This window comes from Saprolegnia parasitica (assembly GCF_000151545.1).
Source record: "Saprolegnia parasitica CBS 223.65 unplaced genomic scaffold supercont2.10, whole genome shotgun sequence".
Classification (NCBI taxonomy): domain Eukaryota; phylum Oomycota; class Saprolegniomycetes; order Saprolegniales; family Saprolegniaceae; genus Saprolegnia; species Saprolegnia parasitica.
Genome location: NW_012156404.1, coordinates 505,265 through 531,121, shown reverse-complemented (window position 1 = coordinate 531,121; position 25,857 = coordinate 505,265). Strand labels below are relative to the sequence as shown.

Here is a 25,857-nt window from a genome sequence, read left to right as displayed (position 1 = left end):
GTACTTATTAGTGACCATTCAAAACTCCAACGTCAAGCAGAGTCGAGTTTGCAGAGATAGCGACGCCCTACCGCAGCTGACGCACGAGTCGTTCCAGTGACACGACCTTCGAGATGGCTACACGTTGACCGAGTCAAAAACGCTGTGCACGCTTAGATACCCGTTCACAAACCAGCGGCGAACCGACGCCAACACCACCATTTACGCATTTACACCCTTCGACTTGCGTGTCGCATTGCATAGCCTACAGAAATGGTCGCGTCGACGACGCTGGCAGACGCGGAGGCCCCGGGTACAGGGGGGTGGGCCGGTTGCGTGCGGGAAGTTGGGGCGGCGCAGGGTACTCGCACCCGGTCTCGGCCGGTCGTGGCACCAAGGAGCTCGCAGCGACGATGTGGTCACCGCCCACGGCTTGCTTCATCGCGAGAAAGTTTGGTGGCGCGGGGTAGTCGTCGGCCGCCAGTGGTGCGTCGTCATCGGAGGCTCTTCCCATGGCCTGAACGACTGGCGGTGCCGGGGACTCCAGAGAATCTGGACGACGGCGGACGTCGACGGAAACGTCCTGCGCCGGGATCGCATCGGTGGCGTCGTCGTCGTTGATGTCGTCGTCGATGCCCATGTCGTCGTCGTTGACGTCGTGGTCGATACCCATGTCGTCATCAGTGTCCTCATCGGTGCTGCAGAGATCGATAATGTCGTGGTTGTCGGCGTCACTTTGGTTGTCGTTGTCCGAGTCGAGACGAACGGTCGTGTCACTGCGGTCGTCGTCGTCACGATCGGAGCCGCCTTCCACATCGTCGGCAATGCTAGGCAAGGCACCCCGAGCCGATGCAGTCGCGTGGACGTCTTGAACGGACGCCACTGGCGCTGCGTCGGCAATGGACGCCGGTGGCGCTGGGGCGAGCAAGAGTGCATTGTCGGCAGCGACGGCCACGGCCAAAGCAGCCCACCCAAAGTCAATGGCATTGAGCTGCGCCACGATCGTCGTCGTCATTTTGGCTGCTGTGAGGCGCCGCAGCCCTAACACAACGTCACCGAGTCGTAGGCCATGCATTGACGTGGGCCAGGCCACGCTGACATCGACAGAGAACGTTTGAGGCACGTCCAAATGACCGTGGAAGGCCTTGAACATTGCGAGCGCCTGGAACGTGATCGCCCACCGAGCTTGGCGGTCGAATTGCCGGGCGTCGAGGGCCGGCTGCAGATGCTCAAACGCTTGTCCGACCTCGAGCTCGAGCAAAAGTGCGCCCACCGACATGGATCGTAGTGCGACCGGGCATGCCGGCGATATGGCGCCGAGGAGAGTCGATTCACTCGGGCGTGGCGTCGCGTGGAGCCACAGATCCAGCGCAACGAGGTGGTCGCAGCGCTCGTTTGCGTCGCTGTCAACCTCGGGCGCGGGAGCCGCTCGTACCACTAGCTGCTCCTCAGTGACGCTTGGCAGAGGCACAGCGTCTGGCGACGGTGGCACAACGACTGGTAACGGCGCATCAGCAGCGGCAGCGGTTGCTTGAACAGTTGTGGTGGCTGCGGTGGCAAGGATGGCCGGCGCCGCCGTATTCTCGCCGCTCGACAATGCTGCAGCCTCTGGCGGCGGGGCATCAGCTCCGTTTGCGTCGCGGGTTGCGGCCTCGGAGACAGCGGGCGTCGGCGTGCTCACGCCCACCAGTACTGGCACGGCTTCTGGCATTGGAGCATCGGCTCCGATGGCATCAACGGCAGCGATGGTGTCGGGCGGCAGCAAGTAGAGCTCTCTTGCGGAGCGGAGATGTTGCACCCAATGGCCCAGGCGCATGCCGTGCATGGTCTCTGGCCACGTGGCAATGCGAGGCGCGATGAAGAGCTCTGGTACGTCCGTTGAGCCGCGTCGCGCGTGATACGTACGCAGTCCGTCCACAATGTGGGCCCACGTCGCAGATGTGTTGAACTCGAACCCGATCGCCGCCAGCTGCCACAACTTCCGCTTCTCAAGATGCTCCAATCGCACGCCGAGAGACCACGCGAGCTCGCCCAGCGGGGCTCCATGCCATTGCGTCGACCACTCCGACGGCACAACAAAGTCCAGCGGTACGGTCGTCTTGCCATCGGATGTGAACCGAGAGATGAGCTGCACAAAGGCTTCAAAGGGCGGCACGTCGGTGAAGAGACCCAACGCTCGGACGGTTGCCTCGTCTTCTTCCACGAGCTCAAACCAGTGGTAAGCCAGCGACGGAGGCACAAACGAGAGCACAATACCGCTGCTGCCAGGTGGCCAGTTGGCGTCGTTCGGTGGCACGGCAAAGTCATTGGGCATCGCAAGCACGTCACCGACCAGGCGTTGATACGCGTGAAGCGCTGCGACCTGCGTAGCGATCGGGGCCGTCCCGACACCAAGCGTGCCACGCGTCGTGCGCTTGACGCAGCGCGACATGGCCACTGAGTTCGCCCACGAGAAGCCAACGAGCTTTAGCTGCGCCTCGAGCGTCTTGTCGAGTCTTCGGTCGTGATATCGAATGCTATGTGCAAATGTGGCGACTTGGAGACCTCGAAACTCCGGTGGCCAAAGTGGAGCAGTTTGATCTGGGTACTTTTGGGGCACGTGGGCCGTGCCATGCAAATGTCGATAGAAGCCGAGGGCGCGCACTCGGTCGTGCAAAGTCCAGCTGCGGTGCGTCAATGCTGGCGCAATGGGTAGCACCTCGTCGGCGATGACGCTGCGGGTGTCGACAGTGAGTGGTACGCCGTCGGTGATGACGCTGCGGGTGTCGACAGGGAGTGCGCGGATCTCGTCGCACACGGGCACAGAAAGATTGTGTTGCTGCCGAAACCAGCGCAGACGCACGCCCAGCGGGACGCCGTGGCTGCCAAGTGGCCACGCAGAGCCACTCGTAGGCACGACAAAGTCGTCTGGTACGACGGTATGGACGTCCCGGACGACGTCTCCAAGCTGCTGCAGAGCCTGATCTCTCTCGATCGCATCGCGCGGAGGCTCCCACGCCAGCTGGTGGGCGGGAGGGATCATCGTGAGCGCTGCCAAGGTTGCTGTTGTGGCCGGTGGCAGCAGACGCAGCCGCTTTGCCGTGTGCATACGCTCGACATAGCGTCCAAGGCGCAGTCCGGCAAGGTCGTCTGGCCAAGTAGATGGCGCCACAAACGTCGTTGGCACCGCAATTGCACCGTTGAGGATTGCGAAGTGCTCAAGACCACGCAAGACAGTCGCCCCCGTCGCGTCGACGTTGAAAACAAAGCCGACGCCTGCGAGGTCGACGCGCTGCGCAGCCTTGAGCGCCCGAATCTTCAAGCCGACCGACCACGCGAGGTCGCCGAGGGCCAAGCCGCGCCAGGCGTTCATCCAGAGACCGCCCATCCGAGGCACGACAAAGTCGATGCGCACGGCGCAAGTGCCAAACTCGGTGCGGTACATGTCCAGCAGCTTGACAAATGTGCCAAAGTCGGGCAGATCGGCGAAGAAACCGGCGTCGCGGAGCCGCTTGGCATCAGTGCTCGGCAGTTCGTAGACATGCGCGCGCAGCGACGCGAGCGCGAGATCGAGGGCAACGCGGTGCATCGGAAGAGGCCATGGCGTCATCGCTGGCACGAGAAACCCGTCGGGCACATTCGTGTGGCCGTGCAGACGCCGAAAGACAACGAGGGCTTCAGTCTGGTCGGGCCACGCGACGAGCTGGGACATGGGCGTGCGCTTGCCCGGACGATGCACGACGCAAAACGTCGTCTTGCTTCGCAGACGCCAGCGAAACCCAAGCGCGTCGAGGTCGCTCGTTTGTTGCACTCGCTCGGGCGTGTGAACGCGGCTTTGACAGCGCAGAATGTTGACGACGCGGCCAAGCGGGAGGTGGTGCAAGTGACGTGGGTACGACGCCGGCACGACGTACGTCGTCGGCACCGCGAGGTTGCCGTGCTTTTCCCGGTACAAGCACAGCGCCTCGAACTGATGGTCCCAGCTCCACCGACGACGTTGCACCACGCACACGGGCTTCCAGTCAAAACCCAGCGCATCCAGTATCACCTTGTACACTGGATCGACCATGGTCTGTGTGCGAAGAAAGGCCAGAAGCCGCCCGAGCTGGAGGCCATGGACAGCGTCGGGCCATGCTGCCGTCGTCGGGACGTCAAAGTCGACCGGCACATCGATATGCCCATGCAGCCCACGGAAGGTCTGAAGCGCTTGCACAGCGGCTGCCCAGAGCGCCGACGCTTCGCTGCCGTCCGACCCGGCGCCTTGAAGGTCGTTCGCTTCTGCCATTGCCAGCCGCCAAGCTCAGCCGCGAACAAACTGCGGCAATGTCACCCATGAGGGCCACCTATGCTCGTCATATTTTTATTAATTTAATTTCATCGTGATAAAAAAGCACCACCGGCTCGGACTACCGGTGCAGCCGAGCGTGCGCGAGGTTCTACGTGGCGTCCATGGAGGCTACCATAGCGGCGCCGTACGCACTGTCCTTGGGCTACGCAGAAGCGCAGGAAGCGGGTCGAAGCGGACGATGAGCGTACATTTGTACCGTCGGCGCCCATCGCGCTGCAATCGTCAAGTCGACTTGCGTTTGATTGGGCAAACGTTTTGGGCCGATGTGGTCCAATGGCCGTTAAGTGCAGTTCAGATACGCGGTACTGGAGCGAATCAATACAAACGCAGGTATTATTCGTATCTTTGCCACACCAAAAACACTCTTAACGGCAAATCCAGCATGCGCTTTGTATCGGCATATGCCGATAATTGGCGTGACCTTGTTCTCGGTGTATGCCGAAACCAAAATCGACAGCCGGATGCGTCGACCGATCGACGTGCGCGATGCGGCTGAGGGATCGCTCAGAGCGTCCGTCGAGAGCACTTATTTTTAGAGCCATTTAGCTTCAAGAGCTGGAAAACAGCGAGTCGGTTCGAATACAAGGCGTGTGCTGTCGAGAACTAAACGATGGATTCACGACGTGTGGCCTAATCTGTAGCAAACGCTACGGCCTCTCAACCCTCGTTCTGTGACTTGGTGTCCAACTACTACATGACAACTATGCCAGTGTCGATGATGAAGCCACCGAAGCATGTAAGACTCTACTTGTGCAAGCGAGTCAAGCTCGCGCCTGGCAATGCACGACCTGTTCAGATGCAGATCTCACTCGTCCACCAAAAGAAACGAAACACTCTAGGATGCTACAGTGTACGCTCGATTTACGATATCCTGATTCCATGCCAACTCACTAGGCGACACGGCGGTAGCCATGACGGCGCTGGTAGCAGCGGTGCACAACGATGAGCGCCGTGGCAACGATGCCGGCAACGACGACCCACACAATCCACGACGCACCGACCGACGATGCACTGCCGTTAGGCGCTTCGTGACTGGGACGGACCGTCAGCGTAAAGGGCTCGGCGATGGGAAGCGCCAAGCCCGAGAGGGTGAGGACGCCAGTCGTAGCGTTCCACGTGGCATCGGCGCCGTCGACCTGCCACGTCATAGCGTCCTTGGCGCCGTACACTTGGATGGTCTCGAGGTGGACCTTGGTTTCGGGCCCCGTGTAGCCGCTCGCTGTGATCGTCGATGTGATCTTGAGGACACCGCTCGCCTCTTGGGTGGCGCCAAAGGAAAGACGCGTGAACGCTGCCGTGCGAAGCGGGTCGATCGAGTCGCCGCTGTCCATGTACAAGTCGCCAACGGCATCCCCGGTCGCGGAGAGCGCGATCTTCAAGCTGAAAGGGTTCTTGCGGCTTGCGGTCGTCGTCGTCGACGGTGCCTGCAGCGGCACAATGGCACCGCCACGGAGGTACATGGGCACGGTCTCCAATGGTGCGTCGACTGTGACACGGCGGCCACCGGTCGTCTGCACACGCTCGCCGCTCCAGAGGTCAAACCAAAGCGCCTTTGGAAAGTAGACGTCGACCATCGTAGCCGTCGGCGTCAGCACGGGCGCCACGAGGAGCGACGACCCGAGGAGGTACTGCGACTCGATTTGCACCGTCGCCGCGTCGTCGGGGAATTCAAAGTACAACGACCGGACGACCGTCGCGCCGTCGACGGCGGCGTGGTACAGCGCCGTGTAGAGCGCCGGCAGCAGCGCGTACCGCTTCAGAAGCGTCTGCTTGATCATGTCGATCGCGTCAACGTCAAAGTCGACGGGCGCCTGGTCGCGCTCGGCTTCGTTGTGGTTGCGCATGAACGGGAAGAGCACGGCGGCTTGGTGCCACCGAATACAGAGCTCGCGCGTCGTGTTGGCGCGGAAGCCGCAGACGTCCGGCCCGACCATCGGCATCCCAAAGACATTGGCCGCCAAGACGCCGGCGATGCTCTGGCGCATGTCGGTCCACGTCGCCGCGTTGTCGCCTAGCCAGTGCGCCGCGTACTGTCCGTCGCCAGCGTACGTCGAGCGCGTCAGAATGAGCGTCCGCTTGCCCCGAATATGGTCGACGGCTTGGCGCGTCGCCATCACGTTGGCGTGCCCGTAGAGCGAATGGAGGTTGTAGTGGATCGAGTTGACGTGGTGGGCGCCGAGGGCTGCGGTCTTGAACGCGAGGTTGCCGGTCGCTGCGACCTTTTGCCCCGGCACGTACGGCTGCCGGTACGGGTCGAACGGACCCATGACGTCGGCCGACTTGACAAAGGCCGGCGCGACGTACGTGTCATTCGGAAAGCACGACTGGCTGCCGCGCCCGCCCTCGGTGCAAAAACTGCTCGGCTCGTTCATGTCGAGCCAGATGCCGTCGTATTGGGCCGTCGCATAGTAGGACCGGAGCTGGGCTTCCCAGAACGCCGACGCGTTCGGGTGGTAAAAGTCGGTGAAGGCCACCATGCCCGGCCACGCCTTGTCCTGCTCCCAGCTACCGTTGCCGGGGTCTCGCATAAAGACTTGCGACGCGACGCCATCGGCGTACGCCGGCGACGCCACAGCGATGCCCGCGTCCACAATCGGGATATAGTGTTGGTCGTGGGCGTGGAGGTCGTCAATGAACGCGACGACGTCCGCGATCGGGAAGGCGTCGTCGCTCCACGTAAAGTCCATCTTGCGGTCCATCGCGTCAATGTCGGTCCACTGCCCGTCGTGCGGCACGCCAAAGTCGCGCATGCGCTGGAGCGTACTCACAACGTCCGAGAGGCGGTGGTCTGGGTGCGGGTTCTTGAGGTTCTGCCACCGGCAGAGGTGGTACCCGAGCGCCCAGTACGGCGGCAGCGCCGGGCGGCCGACGAGGCCCGTGTACTGCGCGACCGCGGCCGCCGGCGTCGGTCCCGCAAACACAAAGAAATCCAGGATGCCGCCGACTGTCCGGAACGTGAGCGACTGCGGCTGCGCAACGACTTCGATTGCGTTGGCGTTCAAGAGAAAGACACCGTGGGCGGCGCCAGTGGCTTCGCGCCGGACGTAGAAGGGATGCACGCCGTAGACGTTGTCGCTGCCGTTGCGCGTGTGGGCGTGGTACTTGTTGGCTACTTGGTCGCGCGCCCAGATCGTAAAGTGGTCGCCGTCCGCCGGTGCCAAGAACGTTCCGACGTGCTCGCCGAGGCCAAAGAATGTCGCTTGCGTCGGCGTCGACGTCGAGAGCTCAAGAAACTGGTTCTCAAAGATGAGGCCATTTCCCGTCGGTGTCGGTGTCGAGTTGAAAAGCGTCTCGCCCGTTGCGCGTCGAACGACGGCAATCCCGAACGGCGCCGACGTCACGCGGACGTCGTAGGCGCGGTTGCCGATGGCAGCCGTCGGTGTTGCCGAGATGTTGAGGGGCACTTCAAAGCGCGGAAACGTCGGGTCCGTGATGCGGACGCGGACGCGAGAGTCGTCTTGCGTGTCCACCTCCAGCGCAAGCGTGCGAATGTCGTTGCCAAACGGCCCGCGCGCGCCTGCCGGCTGACGCAGTGTGCCTGAGAAGCCCGTGGCGGTCTCGTGCCACGACGCCGTGTCGAGTTCGTAGCCCGTCGTGCGCGGCTGGAAGCACTCGCCCGACGTCGTGTCAAAGCAGCAGCCCATATGAGCGCACTCGGTTGCCGAGTTGGGCGACAAAAAGTAGCGCGGGTTGCGGCAAGCCATGCGCGACGACGGAACGACGGCGCTGCACGCCGCCGGCGTCGGCTCCGGAACCCGCCCAAACGCACACGGGATCGACTGCGCCGCGTCCCAGCAGCAGCCCTGGGCACGGCAGGCCTCCTCGGTCGCGTTGGGAAAGTGCTTCGTCGTCGGGTAGCAGTCGAGGCGCGTGGCCGGCGCGACCGCGCACGTGTCGTCGCGAGCCGACACTGACGCCCCAAACAGTACTAGTAGTAGCCCTCGGCGCATGCTAACGAAATGAAAAGTGTGTCCTAAGGCCATCGGCCTCGCTGTCGAAGGCTGAGGGAGCTGACTGAGGGCTCGTCGGCAGGGGTGCGAGGAGACGGGGCGACTTGAAGCTGGAACAGACGTACATAGCCGGTATACTGGGCGTCAGTCAAACTACTCGTGCCTGTAAGAATCCAGTGGCAAGTGCAACCAGATGTTGTGAATCCAGTGGGTCCCTTCAAGCGTGAGAGCCACACACTGACTGCTTGATTTCTGTCGCTCAGCCAAGACTGTGATCACGACTTGTGATTGGTTCCTGCAACTCAAACCGCGAGCCGGCATATACGCGTCATCGCTCTCTCCGCCACTCGTTGGTCAGCAACGGCGAGATCAAGTACTGGGACGATGGATACCGCTAGTGAACACAACCAAAGTACTGTACCGGTAGCCCTCCAGTTGCCTCGAGAGTTGCATAGCAAGGTTTGCTTTGCTTGTTCACAGTTGTTAAACATCATCATAAGAGAAGAAGCTACGGTGCGTCCAGTGCGCAGCCACACCTTTGAAGATGATGCAATTGACAACACAGAAAAACGTCAAAAATCGTCGCACCATTGCCAAGGACGGACGTGTTCTCTTATGTTCTCGAGGTTGTTTCAACGGAACTGCTGCTAGTTTACAGCAGGTAGTCGAGTTATGATTGGACTTTCAACTCTAAGGACGGATTCTGACCTCGCTGCGAGTATGGTTAGTTGCCCATCATGTAACGTAATGGGTCGTCTGCAGCTAGAGCCCATACGATTGATTGTGTCGGGACAAGGCACTGTGTGTTTCTTCGTGTGTTTGTCGTTCAGACGATTGAGATACCCGTGCGCGCAGCTGAGGCATGCTTCTCATTCTGCACGGACGCTTGCCGACGCTCCGACAGATCTAGCGCAAGATACCGAATACATTCAAACGGATCCCTTACTCAAAATGGCTACCACTTGAACTGCAGTACCTCGAGTTCGAGCTGTTGGGACTCTGTCAAGACATGTCGACGTAGCCGCAACTGGTGCACGAGCCATCCCAGCGGCACTTCGTTCGTTTCCGATACGTACTTGGACGGGACGTTCGAGTGCTTGTGCTTGATAAAGTACCGCCGGAGTTCGTCAAGACAGACGCGCCACGGAAACCCTTCGTCGAGGTGTTGCATGACGACGGGGTAGCCACGAGGCGAGACCGCCCACCCATCCGCAAGTTGGTGTCGAACGGGCGCCGTCGTCTCCGCGTTGTTTGGGCGGCGGCAGACGCCGGTGCGGATCGCCTGCGCCGGCGCGTCTTCGGCTTTGACGACGTCGTTGATACGCGTGTCGTCGTCTCCGTGGTTGTCGTCGTCTCCGTGGTTGTCGTCGTCGTCATCGGTGCTACAGACATCGATGATGTCGTGGCTCTTGTTTTCGATCGGTTTGTTGCGTTTGATGGCCGTCTTGGTGCTGCGGTCGTCGTCGTCACGATCGGAGCCGCCTTCCACATCGTCGGAAATGCTAGGCAAGGCACCCCGAGCCGATGCAGTCGCGTGGACGTCTTGAACGGACGCCACTGGCGCTGCGTCGGCAATGGACGCCGGTGGCGCTGGGGCGAGCAAGAGTGCATTGTCGGCAGCGACGGCCACGGCCAAAGCAGCCCACCCAAAGTCAATGGCATTGAGCTGCGCCACGATCGTCGTCGTCATTTTGGCTGCTGTGAGGCGCCGCAGCCCAAACACAACGTCACCGAGTCGTAGGCAATGGGTTGACGCTGGCCAGGCCACGCTGACATCGACAGAGAACGTTTGAGGCACGTCCAAATGACCGTGGAACGCCTTGAACATTGCGAGCGCCTGGAACGTGATCGCCCACCGAGCTTGGCGGTCGAATTGCCGGGCGTCGAGGGCCGGCTGCAGATGCTCAAACGCTTGTCCGACCTCGAGCTCGAGCAAAAGTGCGGCCACCGACATCGATCGTAGTGCGACCGGACACGCCGGCGATATGGCGCCGAGGAGAGTCGATTCGCTCGGGCGTGGCGTCGCGTGGAGCCACAGATCCAGCGCAACGAGGTGGTCGCAGCGTTGGTCCGCGTCGCTGTCAACCTCGGGCGCGGGAGCCGCCTGTACCACCGGTTGTTCGTGAGCGACGCTTGGCAGAGGTACAGCGACTGGCGACGGTGGCCGAACCACTGATGGTGTGTTTGCAGCGTCTGGAGGCTCCCATGCCAGCTGGTGGGCGGGAGGGATCATCGTGAGCGCTGCGAAGGTTGCTGCCGTGGCCGGTGGCAGCAGACGCAGTCGCTTTGCCGTGTGCATGCGCTCGACATAGCGTCCGAGCTGCAGGCCGACAAGGTCGTCTGGCCAAGTAGATGGCGCCACAAACGTCGTAGGCACCGCCCGCATTGCACCATAGAGGCTTGCAAAGTGCTCAAGCCCACGCAAGACAGTCGCCCACGTCGCGTCGACGTTGAAGACAAAGCCAGCGCCTTCGAGGTCGCAGCGCTGCACAGCCGTGAGCGCCCGAATCTTCAAGCCGACCGACCACGCGAGGTCGCCGAGGGCCAAGCCGCGCCAGGCGTTCATCCAGAGACCGCCCATCCGAGGCACGACAAAGTCGATGTGCACGGCGCAAGTGCCAAACTCGGTGCGGTACATGTCCAGCAGCTTGACAAATGTGCCAAAGTCGGGCAGATCGTCAAAGAAACCGGCGTCGCGGAGCTGCTTGGCATCAGTGCTCGGCAGTTCGTAGACATGCGCGCGCAGCGACGCGAGCGCGAGATCGAGGGCGACACGGTGCATCGGAAGAGGCCACACGTCCGCGTCGGGCGGTACGACAAACCCGTCAGGCACATTGGTATGGCCGTGCAGACGCCGAAAAGAAGAAGCGCTTCAATCTGGTCGGACCACTCGACGAGTTGTGACATGGGCGGGAGATTTCCCGCACGATGCACGACACAAAATGTCGTATTGCATCGCAGACGCCAAAGAAACCCAAGCGCGTCGAGGTCGCTCGTTCGTTGCACTCGCTCGGGCGTGTGGACGCAGCTTACAGAGCGCAGATGGTTGACGATGTGGCCAAGCGGGAAGCGTTGCAGGTGACGTGGGTACGACGCCGGCACGACGTACTTTGCGGGCACCGCGAGGTCGCCGTGCTTTTCCCGGTACAAGCAGAGCGCCTCGAACCGATGGTCCCAGCTCCACCGGCGGTAATGGACCACAGGCTTCCAGTCAAAACCCAGCGCGTCCAGTGTCGCCTTGTGCGCCGCATCGACCGTGGTCTGTGTGCGCAGAAAGGCCACAAGCCGCCCGAGCTGGAGGCCATGGACGGCGGCTGGCCATGCTGCCGTCGTCGGAACGTCAAAGTCGACCGGCACATCAAGATGCCCATGCAGCCCACGGAAGGTCTGAAGCGCTTGCACAGCGGCTGCCCAGAGCGCTGCCCCCCTACCGTCGTTCGACGGCGTCGCTTCAAGGCCACTTCGTTGCGCCATCGTAGCAGACTGGGAAATGTGCTTGCCGATCGCCACGTTTTTTTATGTTCAAAGAGAAAGGGCGGCAAGAGCGGCAACGGGCTCTTGCGTGGTTGGTCCGTTGGTTGATCGTGCGACCGTTGGCGCCTCGTCCTCAGGAAGCAGAAAACCAGTCGTCTCTAAGCCCAACGACGCACGGATTCGCCGTTTCTACTGCACTACTGCCGAACGACACGCCGCCTCCAGAGTCCTGTACGTATCGAGATAGGAAGGGCATCTGCGATACAGTAGCAGAGCGCGGTTGAAGCCATGGGCCGCAACCGTCTTGCTTTCGCTGAACGACTCGATTGAGCGAGTGGATGCTTCAGCCGACAGCAGTCGTCAAGTGCATGCAGTCGACCGCATCATCGCCAAGTGAGTCCAAGTGGCTCTCTCGCAAGCTAGTGGCGACCGCTTCGGATCACTCCATGCGACAACAACGACTTGCTTCTCGTGTACTAGTATGTTGGAGTACAAAGGTTGTCGCTCGCATCGGATCAACCGAGTCGCTGCTACGCATCGCTGTGGCTCGATGTTCGGGTCGTGTGTCGAGGACTTGGAACCAAGCCCGTACACCCATCCGCAATAGCGCTGCAAAGCATGCTGAACCAAAACGCTGTTGCATTGCATGGGCTGGTATCCACATTGCCTTGGTTGCAGTCTCGGTGGCGTGGTCGCCGCGTCGACTCGCATTTCGCCTTGACGAGCGCCGAGGTGCTCCATGGCTGTGTTCTTAGCAGCTTACTCGAAGGCGACGGCCTTGGTCCGGAGCTTCTTCTCGGCGCCGATCTCACTCAGCGGATTGCTGGGCTGGACGCTACGCCATCGTGCATGAGATGAGGTGGCAGAGACGACGTCGTACATGCCGAGGAAGGCGTGGCTCATGCTGTGCGTCTGCGCGCTCACGGCGGTCGTGCGCTGGAGGTTCTTCTGCATCTGGTCGAGCGACGCATGGAGCTCCACGAGCTGTCGGTTCAGCACCTCGTACAGCTCGGCCTTTTCCATGCCAGCCGACTCTGGTAAGTGCGATTGGAAATTCCCTAGCATCTCTATTAGGTGCAATGGAGATATTCCTCTAGTGCAGTGATGCTACTATCTTTCTGAGAGCGTTTCCGCATGTTGAAGTTAGGTCGTCGTATTGGCCAAACCACCGGGGAGCGGCAAATGTGGGTTCACGGCCGGCCACGGACGAAGCTTCGCCTTGGTGCGCCCATGCGCAGTGTAGAGGCTTCGTACTAAGAAGGTCCTCCTCCTAGGCTAGTTGCCGTAAGAAGAGCTGTGCACTCTGTACGAAGCAGCGACTGCGGCAACCGTGTCCCCGTAATCAACCTCACGTTGCTCGCCAGCAGTAGGTAGTAGGTGGTAGAGCCGCTCGCGCCTAGCTCTCACGCCTACTGGAATGACCTGTGAGGGGCTACCTCGAGGCAAGGGTATACCCTTGCCCGAGGGTCAGCGGGCGAGCGCCCAGCGGTTGGAGATAATGGAGCATTTGCCACCGGTGAACTCGCACTTTGAGGGATTTTTATCGAGCCGAATTCGGAGTTGGTATCATTCTGGATTCGATCACGTACCCACTTGACCACAATGGCGAGCCTCTCGACGCGTGGCCAGCGCGCGCTGCAGCCCGCGCTCTCGTACTGGGCCATGACCATGGAGGCCATGAAGGACCATGCGACCGAGGCCAACCTCGACGGCTACGTGGCGGTCTCGGTCGCCGAGAACCGCATCCTCAACGCGCCCAAGGTACTACACGCCAATCTTCCCCGCGCACCTCGCTCACGGCAACGTCTAGTTTCTCGGCAAGCTCCACGCCAGTCTCGCCGGCGTCGACAAGTCGGCCTTGGGCTACGACGACTTTACGGGCCGCGCCGGTAGGATCGCTGTCCGTCGTACTACGGCGTAAGAGCGACCGCCACGTTGTAGGCTTCAAGGACGCGTACGCGCGCTTCATCAACGCGACGCTCTTGCCATCGCCTTCGTCGAACAATGGCATCGACCCAAGCCATCTCTGTGTCTCGAGCGGCGCCGGGTCGCTCCTCGCCCACTTGAGCTCGCTTCTCCACGACGACGGCGACGGCCTCCTTCTTCCAACACCCACGTACGGTGCACTCTACAACGACTTTTCGGTTGTCGCGGGCACCAAGGTCCTCGACGTTCCCATGACGCGCTCGTACGATCTCTCGCTTTCCGCCTTTGACGCTGCATACGACCGCGCGGTCGCGGCAGGCACCTCGCCCAAGTCGGTCGTCGTCCTGAATCCCGACAACCCGCTCGGACGCATCCGCAGCGCCGACACGATCCGGGCGTTGGCCGACTGGTGCGCCTCGAAGCAACTGCACCTGATTGTCGACGAGATCTACGCCAACTCGGTGCACACGCCCGAAAACAGCGCCGACGCTTTCGAGTCGGCGATCGTGTCGGTGGGGACGGTCGATGCGGCCACGGGGCACGTGCACCTGCCGTCGCACGTGCACGTCATCTGGGGCTTCTCCAAGGACTGGGCGACGTCCGGTTTGCGCGTCGGCGTCCTCCACAGCAGCAACGACGACGTTCGTCAAGCGCTCTCGAACGTCTTGTACTTTTCCGGCGTCCCGAACGTCCTCCTCGACAGCCTCGCGACGATGCTCGCCGACCTGCCGTGGTGCAGCGCGTACCTCGCCGAGAACAAAGCGCTCCTCCGGTCCTCGTACGCCGCCATCGCCGCTGTTCTGGAGGCGCATCGCGTGCCATATGTGCCCGCGGCCGCCGGGATGTTTGTTTGGATCGACCTCCGCGAGTTTCTGGATGCGCCAACGTTTGCGGCCGAGCAGGCGCTGACCCAGACGCTGTTTACGAACGCCAAGATCATCATGACGCCGGGCGAAGCGCAGCATGCACCGGCGCCGGGCTACTACCGCATCTGCTTTGCAACGACGGCGCCGACGATCGCTGCCCACGGCCTCGACCGCGCCCTCAACTACTTGCGATCGCAGACGGCGTTGCGATCTTGAATGCAGCACGAAATGCGACATGTCGCGTGTTTTAAGTTGATAGAAACGGTGCTTTCACGTGGTGGTGGTGCGAGGTGGCGGCGATTGCCTTGCGTCGCCGGACGAGGCGCCAACGGTCTCTTGCCCTAATTCGACCAACCACGCAAAGGGCCGTTGGAAGCAGCTCTCTTTTTACTTGCAGCACATTTTGCAGCTGGCTTGGATGGCGGGACCGGGCGACGGTCAAGCGACTGCGTCCAACGACGAAGCAGCGTCGGCGCTCTGGCCAGCCGCTGTGCAAGCGCTTCAGACCTTTCGTGGGCTGCATGATCATCTCGACGTACCGGTCGACTTTGTCGTCCCGACGACGGCAGCATGGCCAGCCTCCACCCATGGTCTCCAGCTCGGACGGCGCGTGGCCTCTCTGCGCACGCAGCCCACGGTCGATCCAGTGAACAAGGCGACACTGGATGCGCTGGGTTTTGACTGGAAGCCTGTGGTCCACTACCGCCGGTGGAGCTGGGCGCATCGGTTCGAGGCGCTGTGCTTGTACCGGGAAGAGCACGGCGACCTCGCGGTGCCGACGACGTACGTCGTGCCGGCGTCGAACCCACGTCACCTGCACCACCTCCCGCTTGGCCGCGTCGTCAACAATCTGCGCTTTGAATGCCGCGTTCACACGCCCGAGCGAGTGCAACGAACGAGCGACCTCGACGCGCTTGGGTTTCTTTGGCGTCTGCGAAGCAAGACGACGTTTTGCGTCGTGCATCTTCCGGGCAAGCGCGCTCCATTGGCTCAACTCGTCGCGTGGTCAGACCAGATTGAAGCCCTCGTTGTCTTTCAGCGTCTGAACGGCCACGCCAATGTGCCCGACGGGTTTGTCGTGCCGCCCGACGCGGACGTGTGGCCTCTTCCGATGCACTACGTCGCCTTGGACCTCGCGCTCGCGTCACTACGCGCCCATGTCTACGAGCTGCCCGAGGCCGACGCCCAACGGCTCCGTGAGGCCGGCTTTTTCGCCGATCTGCCCGACTTTGTTACATTTCTCAAGCTGCTGGACATGTACCGCACCGAGTTTGGCACTTGCGCCGTGCACATCGACTTTGTCGTGCCTCAGTCAGGCGGCTTCTGGATGAACGCCTGGCGCGGCTTGGCCCTCGGCGACCTCGCGTGGTCGGTCGGCTTGAAGGCTCAGGCGCTCAAGGTTGCACAGCGCTGCGACCTCGAAGGCGTCGGCTTTGTTTTCAACGTCGACGCGACGTGGGCCAATGTCTTGCGCGGTCTTGAGCACTTTTCAAGCCTCTACGGTGCAATGCGGGCGGTCCCAATGACGTTTGTAGCACCATCTACTTGGCCAGACGACCTTGTCGGCCTGCAGCTCGGACGCTTCGTCGAGCGCATGCACACGGCAAAGCGGCTGCGTCTACTGCCACCGGCCACGGCAGCGACGTTCGCAACGCTTACGATGATACCTCCTGTCCGCATGCAGGCATGGGAGCCGCCAGACGCTACCAACACACCGCCAGTGGTTGTGCCACCGTCGCCAGTCGCCGTGCCCCTGCCAAGCGTCGCTCACGAGCAGCCGGCAGCTCGAGCGATCTCCGCGCCCGAGGTTGACAGCGACGCAAACGAACGCTGCGACCACCTCGTTGCGCTGGATCTGTGGCTGCACGCGACGCCACGCCCGAGCGAGTCGACTCTCCTTGGCGCCATATCGCCGGCATGTCCGGTCGCACTACGATCCATGTCGGTGGCCGCACTTTTGCTCGAGCTCGAGGTCGGACAAGCGTTTGAGCATCTGCAGCCGGCCCTCGACGCCCGGCAATTCGACCGCCAAGCTCGGTGGGCGATCACGTTCCAGGCGCTCGCAATGTTCAAGGCGTTCCACGGTCATTTGGACGTGCCTCAAACGTTCTCTGTCGATGTCAGCGTGGCCTGGCCAGCGTCAACCCATTGCCTACGACTCGGTGACGTTGTGTTTGGGTTGCGGCGCCTCACAGCAGCCAATATTACGACAACGATCGTGGCGCAGCTCAATGCCATTGACTTTGGGTGGGCTGATTTGCCAGTGGCCGTCGCTGCCGACGATGCACTGTTGCTCGCCCCAGAGCCGCCGGCGTCCATTGCCGACGCAGCGCCAGTGGCGTCCGTTCAAGACGTCCACGCGACTGCATCGGCTCGGGGTGCCTTGCCTAGCATTTCCGACGATGTGGAAGGCGGCTCCGATCGTGACGACGACGACCGCAGTGACATGATTGTTCTTCTCGACTCGGACAACGACAACCAAAGTGACGCCGACAACCACGACATTATCGATCTCTGCAGCACCGATGAGGACACTGATGACGACATGGGTATCGACCACGACGTCAACGACGACGACGCCACCGATGCGATCCCGGCGCAGGACGTTTCCGTCGACGTCCGCCGTCGTCCAGATTCTCTGGAGTCCCCGGCACCGCCAGTCGTTCAGGCCATGGGAAGAGCCTCCGATGACGACGCACCACTGGCGGCCGACGACTACCCCGCACCACCAAACTTTCTCGCGATGAAGCAAGCCGTGGGCGGTGACCACATCGTTGCTGCGAGCTCTTTGGCGCCACGACCGGCCGAGACCGGGTGCGAGTACCCTGCGCCGCCCCAACTTCCCGCACGCAACCGGCTCACCCCCCTGTACCCGGGGCCTCCGCGTCTGCCAGCGTCGTCGACGCGACCATTTCTGTAGGCTATGCAATGCGACACGCAAGTCGAACGGTGTAAATGCGTAAATGGAAGACCATCCTTGCGTGCTTTTGGGCAAACACATGCTGTCTGCCGTGGGCTAGGGATTATTGTTTTGATTCCCTTGGCCGTGGGCCACCTTGTCTAGTCGTGTTGTTAACGTCTGGAACGTCATGCATGGTTTCCTATTCGTGCGCCGGTGCCAGAATGAATAGGAACGCTGCATACCATTGCTTTGCCACACCAAATGCTACGTGTTCTCCGCACAGAATCGAGTGATTTCATGCTTGCTTGTCGACGCGCCACGTGACTACCTCCGATATTCGATAAGATCGGTTGATGCATCCTGTTCCAGAGGTACAAGCTCTTCACCTGCATAAAGAATAGATCATGCGCTGGACCGAGGCAAGGGTGCACTCCTCCGACTTGACGAGGTTCTAGCGCCATCGACGGAGCAGGTTGTCGGTGATTTTTTACCAGCTCGACGATGGACAACCGGGACCCTCAAACAGTTGAGCCGCAGTCGTTGGCGCCGTTCTGATTTCATTCTGCTGGAGTGGACCGTCCAGCATCATCGTGTCGGGCTGGTAGAAACTCGCGTCGAATCGGTTGCTAGCGAGGTCGTCGTTGCATGTGCTTTAGCAAGAGGCCACGCAAGTCTACGAAAGTCGACTGAAAGCGCTCGTCCTCTTCTCGATGCGGCGACCGAGGTGTGTGGCTGCGTGACGACACATTGGACGATGTCGACCATGATGGAATGCGAGATTCTAGTAGTCTGATCAACCATTGCAGTCAACAGTCCGAGGAAAGTTATGGATGATCTGCCGCGCAGAAGAGCAACTCTTGCTGTAAAATAAAGTTGAATAACGTGGCGATCGATGGTGAAACGCAGTGTTGCATTTTGCTAGGATGGCGCAACGATCCGGCCTTCAAGCCGCCATGTCGAACGACGACGGCGTAGCATCGGCGCCCTGGACGCTCGTCGTGGGCTGCTTCTGACTTTTTGCGATCTGCATGATCATATCAACGTGCCGGTCGACTTTGACGTCCCGACGACGGCAGTAAGGCCGCCCGCCGCCCATGGTACCCCAATTCTGGCTGCTACAGCTGGCAATGGATCTCGACCCGGGCTATTCCCTTGGTCCATTCCAGCGACCACTACACCGCAACCTCAAACTAAATAGTTCATGATCTTCCATTAGGATAAATACCAAGCAGACTCGTTCATCAACACCATCCAAGAGCTTCGCAATCTTGCGCAGTTGGGACTCGACATCGCGGTGCGCGTCCGAGTCGAGGCGCGTCGCTGGGCTCGTTGCTGCGTCCCGTAGCATCGCAGACCACTGGCTTCAAGGAGGACGCGCGCGCTGGTTGTTGTAGAGAAGCCGCCACTCGGCGCAGGACGCGTGAATTGCGACGATGACACCAAAGGCAGTCGACCTCGCCATTACTCCTATTTTCTACGCTATTGAAATGTCCGCTCCCCGCTCCCGAGGCGCCCCGTTTTCTAGGTCGCACCAAGATCACGTTGCCGATCGTCCTGCACCGCGACCTCCAGTCGCTGACGCCGCCTCAGTCGCTGGCGTCTCTCGAGGTGTAAGGTCGCGTTGAAGGCTTAGAGAGCAGAGTCTATTGTGAGGCAAATCCAAAAGTGAATTACAAGAGCTCGCGAGAAGCGCGAGCTCACTTAGTCTATCGGCGATTGGCTGCAGAGCTCGCAGCCAATCGTGGGGCTAGTACACTGTAGCGATCTTGCGCGGCTGTGCCCGATGGCTTACCACCGGGCACGCGACCCGATGTTGGCGCCAGCTGGCCGGCTCGGACGGTAGTTACCGCGGTCAGTCGTTACACTCTCCCCCGAATGGCGGCCATTCTCGAGCGGTGCTTGGTGGTAAGCGTCTCGGACGTCCGCCGCCGCGGAGGCCGCGGTCGTGCGCGGCGCAGCTTGTTCTTGGCGATGCTCGCGCGCGTCTCGGGCTCGAGGCGTCGGCCAATGCGACGGAGCGTCCGGCAGGCCAGACGGTGCCGCTTGGAACCCGAACGTGTTCATGGCGACTGTTGCGTCTCGCCCGCGTGTACTCCGACGGATGCCTGGCGCGTCTTGGCGTACTGGCCCTTGCCGGCGGCGCGGCCGTCCTTGGCGGTCTTGATCAAGCTCGCTTGCTCGGCGCTCCCGAAGGTCTTGCGTGAGCCGCGGCCAGTGGGCCACGTGCTTGATGCTGCGTTCGCGCTCCCACGACGCTTCGTGGCGCGGAAGGCCGTGCCATTGGACAAGGTATTCCCGCTGGCGGTTGACTTGGCGGGCGGCCAGCAGCTTCTCGACGATGTGGAGCTGCTCGCCGGTGTTTTCATCGAAGAGCACCGGCGTTGCCTTGGGCAGCGGCCGCGTCTGGAACTGCTCGGGGTTGCCCGGGCTCGCCTTGAGTCGATCGACGTTGAACACTGGGTGCATGCGCCGCATCGACGGCGGCAGGTCGAGCTTGTAGGCGTTGGCGCCGATCTTGCCGACCACCTTAAACGGCCCGACGTAGCGCGGCACCAACTTGGGTCGTTCGGACCCGTCGGCCGTGTTGCTGGCGTGGCGCAACGGCAGGTCTCGAGTCGCAAGGTACGTGTAGTCGCCCACGGCGAACGACACATCAGCGCGCGACTTGTCGTAATACTTCTTCTGCCGGTCTTGCGCCTTCTTGTTGTTCTCGATGGCCTTGGCGATCACGCGCTGCCGGTTCTCCGCGAACTGGCGTGCGAAGTCGTTGCCTGGGAAGTCTTCTGGCAGCACCGGGTTGGCCAGCTGCCGACCGGTGTCAATCTCGAAGGGTGTGAGCCCCGTTGACCCTTGGACGAGCCCCATGTGGGCATACTCGATCGTAGCGAGCTGGGTGCTCCAGTCGCTTCCTAGGTACGAGCACATGCATCGCAGCGAATCTTCGACGGTGCGGTTCTGGCGCTCCGACTGGCCGTCGGCTTGGGCTCGGTGGCTGGTCGTCTTGCTGTGCTTGACACCCATGATGCCCATGAGCGCCGTCCAGAACTCGCTCGTAAAGCGCGGGTCGCGGTCGCTGATGATGCGCTTGGGCAGTCCGTGGTGGCGCACCACATGATCGAAGAATTCGCGCGCTGCCTTGGGCGCGTCGGTCGTGGTGTGCGTCGCGACGTACTTGGACCGCTTCGACAACTTGTCGACGACCGTCATGATCGAGTCGAAGCCGTTCGACACTGGAAGGCCGCCGATCCAGTCGATCGTCACCGTGTGCCATGGCGTCGTTGGCACCTCGATCGGCATCATCAAGCCGTTAGCGCGGCGCGTGTTGGACTTGTACCGCGCGCACGTCTCGCACGTGGCGACATACAGCTCGATGTCGGCGGCCATCGACGGCCAGTAGTACCATTGCTTGACCAGCAGCTGCGTGCGGCGTACGCCTGGGTGCGCCGCGAGTGGGCCGTCGTGGCAGTCGGCGATGAGCGCGGTGCGCAGCACTTCGTCGTCCGGAACACACAGGCGCCACACCTGGTCGCTGGTGCGTAGGTACATGAAGCCGTTGGCCCGTTCGTACTTCGTTGCGTCGGTCGTGAAACTGGCGTCGCGCCGGTATCCATCCTTGAAGGCTTGGCGCCGCTCGGGCGACATGGCGACGCTGGAGAACTCGACTTGGGCGACGTGGTTGACGACGTGCACTTGTCGCTGGCCGACCGGTACGACCGTCTCCTCCCCCAGTGCGGCGTAGTTCAACCACACGGCGCGGTCGGGCTCGGTCATACGTTGCAGCTCGACTCGCCGCGCGCGGTGGCGCTGCACGGAACGGCCGCGCTCGACACACGCGGCGTCGCACGCATGCTCAGTCGCGAATCGCGCGGTGTGGACGCTGACGTCAGCAGGGGCCGGCGCCGTTGCTGACACCACGCGTACCGGTGCAGCCGGTCGCGGGACGGCGTCGGCGACGGGGGCGGAAGCCGGCACGGGCGGGCGAGAGAGCGCGTCCGCGACCACATTCTGGACACCCGGGCGGTGGTGCATCTCGAACGAAAATTGGCTGAAAAAATCCAGCCACCGCGTCATCTTGGGGTTCAGCTGCTGCGTCGTCAAAAACCAGCGACAGGCGCTGTTGTCCGTGTACACGTCAAAGGGCTGGCTGAGCAAGTAGTGGCGCCACTTGGTGAGCGCCACCTTGATTGCGTACAGCTCTTGCTCGTAGGCCGGCCAGTTGACCTCATGCGCACCCAATTTCTTGGAGAGGAACGCGATGGGGCGTCGTCACCGGCGGCGTCGAGCTGCGAGAGGACCGCACCGACGCAATACGCCGAGGCGTCAGTGGTCACGATGAAGCGTTCTTCGAGGGCGGGCATCGCCAGCACCGGCGCCTGTTGCAGCGCAAGCTTGATCGTGGAGAACGCTGCAGCTTGATCGGCGCCCCAAGTCCAAGGCGTTTTTCCTTCGTAAGCGCAGCCATCGGGCGCACGATCTCGGCGTAGTCGCAGATGAACTTGCGGTAGTAGCCGGCCAGGCCGAGGAAGCTCAACAACTCCTTGCGGTTGCTCGGGGCGCCCCAGCGCTCAATAGCGCGGACCTTCTTGGAGCACACCGCGAGCCCGGCGGCCGAAATCTCGTGCCCGAGGAACGAGATAGATGGCACCCCAAACTCGCACTTGCCGAGGTTGACGTACAACTTGGCGTCGCGGCACAGCTTGAGCACCGTTGCGACGTGCGTGACGTGCTCGTCCAAGGTGCGGGAGCAGATGGCCATATCGTCCATGTAGATGACGCAAAACGGCAAGTGGCCAAAGAGCGACGTCATCAACCGCGTCCAGTATCCCGGGGTACCGGCCATCCCCATGGGCGCGACGCACCACTCGTACGTCTCCTTGTGCGTCCGGAAAGCCGTGTACTTGCGCGACGCCTCGTCCACCAGCATCTGATGATAGCCGGACATCATGTCCATGACGGTGAAGATGCAGACGCCCCACAACCGGTCGAAGAGGTCCTCGATGATCGGGAGCGGGATCCGAGGGACGACTTGCTGGCTGTTGACGTAGCGGTAGTCCAGCACCCAGCGGACTGGTGTCTCTGCCGTGAGGCCCTTGAGCCATTGCGCGCGCTTGAGCATCATGTTGTCGTCGCCCTTCTTGGGCACGCCAAAGACGCTGGCGACCCATGGGCTGTTCGAGACACGGACCCAGCCCTTCGACGTCAACTTGTCGACGAAGGCGTCCAGCAGCTGTTGTTCGATCAGCGACAACCGCATCGGGCGTGTGCCGCGCGGCGGCTTGGCATCCGCCTTCATCTCGACAGCAAAGTCGACGGCCCGTGACGGCGGCAGCCCGGCTGGAATCTCGTCGGGAAAGACGTCCTTGTACTCCTCGACAAGAGCAGCCAAGGGTGCGGGTATCTCGCGCTGCTTGACCGACGTCACCTTGACGTACGTTTCGGTGCTGCCGTCTGCGGCCGGCACTTGGGAGAAATAGATGGACACCGCCTCCGGCGCGGGCGTCGTTGCACGTGTCAGTGGCGACGGTGCATCGACGACATCGGGTGCCGTCGCGCCGATGGCGTAGTGCACGTGCTGCTGCGCGGCCACAACCGCGGGGCGCTCATGGTCGGTGTCTCGGCTGCTTCGAGCGCGCAGATCACCTCGTCTCGCGTGGCGGCCTCGACCGACACGATACGGTGGCGACGCCAGTCGATGACTGGGTTGTACTTGGCGAACCACGGCTTGCCGAGGATCATCTGATACGGTTTGCCAGTCATGTCCCACTCTGTCATGACGACGTCGGTGTACGTGTGGCCACCCATGTTGATGGCGTCCGACACCTCGTGGACACGTCGGCGCTCCGCACTTGCGGACCCGAACCCCGTCACCGTCACCGTCTTTGTCGCCGTGATCCAGCGGCCCACGCCGGGCGTGATGACGTTGTGGTCAGCGCCTGAGTCCAGCAGCACCGTCATGCACTGGCCGTTGACCAGCGCTGGCATGGTGAACAGGTCGTTGACCCCCGTGGCACCGATGGTCACGTGCTCCGGGCGCACCACGATCGTGTTGATCTCGATTTCTTCGACCAGCGGCGCCAAGTCCTCGACCGCGTCGTCCGCGGGGCGGAGCTCCACCGTCGTGATCTCGACGTGCTCCTCACGGCCAAAGCTTTCGCTCGTCATGTCGGAGTAGTCGTGGACTTCAAACTCCAAGTTGTTCTGGCGCATTGGCTGCGGGCGACCGTTGCGTCGTGGCGCCGGGCACGCTCGCGACTGGTGCGACGGCGAGTGGCAGTTGAAGCACAGCCCGCGCGCGCGGGCCTCTTGCACGTACGGATCGGCGGCCCCGCTGCGCCCGCGACCTCCTTGGCCACCGCGCATCGCCGAGTAGTTGACCAGCACGCGGCCGTCTTGGCCTCGAGTGCGGTCGTATCCGCCGCGACCTCGGTCGTGGCGCGTCGCTTCGTTGACGATCGACGGGTGCGTGCGCTCGAACTCAAGAGCCACAGCGATGGCGTCCGACACGCACGTACTGCGCCGATATTGCACTTCTTCACGCGTTCGCGTACGCAGCCCGCGCGTGAAGAGCATGACCCGGTCCAGCTGCGACATGTCGTTGACCCGCACAATGACTTGGCGGTACGCCGCGACATATTCCTCCAGGCTTCGGAAGTTGCGTTGATGGAGGTTGTAGAGCTGGTCGCGGTAACGTTCTTGCGCGTCCGGCGGCACAAACTCTTGGCGCAACGCCGATTCAAACTCGCCGATCGACGTCGGCACGGCGTTGCAGTTCTTGACGCGGTCTTGATACCATGCGGCGGCCACACCGCGCAGGTTGGCGACCATCATGTTCAAGCAGCGGGCTTGGTTGTCCTTCTCCCGATGGTTGATGTTCTTGGCGGCCAAGTACACCCGCGCTTGGAAGCAGAACAGATCGAGGTTCTCATCGTGTCGACCGGAGTAGGTCGGCATGCTGATTCCTTCTACCCGTCCTTCCAGCTTGGGCGGGTTCGCCAGGCGCTCGAGGAGCGCCGTGTTCTGCGTCATGTTCTGCACGAGCAGGTTGGTCATGTCGGAACGGCGCGCCGGTCGTTCGAGTTCGGCCGGCGTCGGCGCCGGCTGCGCTGCATCTCGGGCCGCAAACGCGGCGGCGATGCGTTCTTCCAGCGTCGCTTGCACGCGGCGCTCCACTTCTTCAGCCATGAGCCGGTTACGTTCGGCTAGGGCAGCGGCGGCGTGCGTGGCCGCTGCCTCGCTCACGCGTCGATCAATCTCGGCCTGCACTCGGCGGAGGAACTCGGGGTCTTCTTGGACGGCTCTGGCTGCGGCGGCGACGGCTTCGCGGCGGGCAGCTTCTTCTCGGGCGGCTTCTTCTGCGGCTTCTTGGGCGGCTTCTTCCATGCGGCTCTGATAACCCCCTTGGAGCTGGCGGGCTTCGTCCGCGGTAACGTTGCGGGACATACTCTCTACTTCTTTACTACTAGGTCTCGTTGGATCTTTTCGTTTTCTTTTGTTCTTTTCTTCTTTTTCTTCAACCAACAAGTGCTACCAATTGTAAGGTCGCGTTGAAGGCTTAGAGAGCAGAGTCTATTGTGAGGCAAATCCAAAAGTGAATTACAAGAGCTCGCGAGAAGCGCGAGCTCACTTAGTCTATCGGCGATTGGCTGCAGAGCTCGCAGCCAATCGTGGGGCTAGTACACTGTAGCGATCTTGCGCGGCTGTGCCCGATGGCTTACCACCGGGCACGCGACCCGATGTTGGCGCCAGCTGGCCGGCTCGGACGGTAGTTACCGCGGTCAGTCGTTACAATGTAGGTGCATGACCTGGTGCATGTGAGTGTATTTTTGGGAATACTAATTAAGACCGAGCAACTTTTTACGCAAAAATTCGAGCAATTTGAAATAGGACCAGGAGGGGTTCCGTTGGCATGTCCTGTGTGTGGTGCTAGCACGGATTTTCTCCTAAAAAGCTGATCGGTTTTAATTACCACCCGTCTTTTTGGGTGCGAGGAGCTTCGATATCGAAGGCGATCCGTATGCAGAAGGCGCGAAGGGTAGTACAGAGACTGCGTTGCTCGCAAAGAGGTGGCGAGTATTTATCATGAGCTCCCCAATTCTGATCAGCTTGCTCAAAAGTTCCAGAACATAATTCAGATTTGATTTTCAGCTCACACTCTACATGGCATGTCTTCAGGTACAGAGACCGCTGTACTCAGCGAAGAGTACTCTACGAGCGCGTATATATTGCTGAACATGTCATGGACAAGGCACGAGCTGTAGATCAAGGCACATTCAAAAATGAGTGAAGCAGTGGCCTGATATGGTTGGTGGTGGAAGAGGAGCTGACGTTGTGGCCGTGCATCCTTTCCTTCCGTACGTTGACTTTACATTCAACGGATCGGTATCTTTCGCGCAATACGACGCGATGATTGGGCGAGATGCGGCGAATCACAAT

At 61.5% G+C, this 25,857-nt stretch overlaps 6 protein-coding genes across 6 annotated transcripts; 2 read left to right on the top strand and 4 right to left on the bottom strand.

The window, feature by feature from the left end:
* Positions 1 to 244: 244 nt before the first annotated feature.
* Positions 245 to 4,280, bottom strand: SPRG_04001 (hypothetical protein; the record flags this gene model as incomplete). The annotated part of the gene is made up of 1 exon (XM_012342591.1): positions 245 to 4,280. The coding sequence occupies exon 1, from the start codon at positions 4,241 to 4,243 to the stop codon at positions 245 to 247; it is 3,999 nt and encodes a 1,332-aa protein (XP_012197981.1). The 5' UTR covers positions 4,244 to 4,280.
* Positions 4,281 to 5,144: 864 nt separating this feature from the next.
* On the bottom strand, positions 5,145 to 8,257 carry SPRG_04000 (hypothetical protein; the record flags this gene model as incomplete). The annotated part of the gene is made up of 1 exon (XM_012342590.1): positions 5,145 to 8,257. A coding segment is annotated over one exon (3,061 nt), but the record flags the coding sequence as incomplete, so codon positions are not given.
* Positions 8,258 to 9,211: 954 nt separating this feature from the next.
* Positions 9,212 to 11,730, bottom strand: SPRG_03999 (hypothetical protein; the record flags this gene model as incomplete). Its single annotated transcript, XM_012342589.1, has 2 exons — positions 9,212 to 11,126; positions 11,231 to 11,730. 2 exons carry the CDS (start codon positions 11,728 to 11,730, stop codon positions 9,212 to 9,214), a joined length of 2,415 nt encoding a protein of 804 aa, XP_012197979.1.
* A 619-nt stretch (positions 11,731 to 12,349) lies between these two features.
* On the bottom strand, positions 12,350 to 12,760 carry SPRG_03998 (hypothetical protein). The gene is made up of 2 exons (XM_012342588.1): positions 12,611 to 12,760; positions 12,350 to 12,565 (listed from the first exon to the last, which is right to left on the bottom strand). The coding sequence occupies exons 1-2, from the start codon at positions 12,751 to 12,753 to the stop codon at positions 12,490 to 12,492; spliced, it is 219 nt and encodes a 72-aa protein (XP_012197978.1). The 5' UTR covers positions 12,754 to 12,760; the 3' UTR covers positions 12,350 to 12,489.
* A 541-nt stretch (positions 12,761 to 13,301) lies between these two features.
* On the top strand, positions 13,302 to 14,887 carry SPRG_03997 (hypothetical protein). Its single transcript, XM_012342587.1, has 3 exons — positions 13,302 to 13,491; positions 13,541 to 13,619; positions 13,672 to 14,887. The coding sequence occupies exons 1-3, from the start codon at positions 13,333 to 13,335 to the stop codon at positions 14,736 to 14,738; spliced, it is 1,305 nt and encodes a 434-aa protein (XP_012197977.1). The 5' UTR covers positions 13,302 to 13,332; the 3' UTR covers positions 14,739 to 14,887.
* Positions 14,888 to 14,940: 53 nt separating this feature from the next.
* Positions 14,941 to 17,442, top strand: SPRG_03996 (hypothetical protein; the record flags this gene model as incomplete). The annotated part of the gene is made up of 1 exon (XM_012342586.1): positions 14,941 to 17,442. The coding sequence occupies one exon, from the start codon at positions 14,941 to 14,943 to the stop codon at positions 17,440 to 17,442; it is 2,502 nt and encodes an 833-aa protein (XP_012197976.1).
* Positions 17,443 to 25,857: the final 8,415 nt, after the last annotated feature.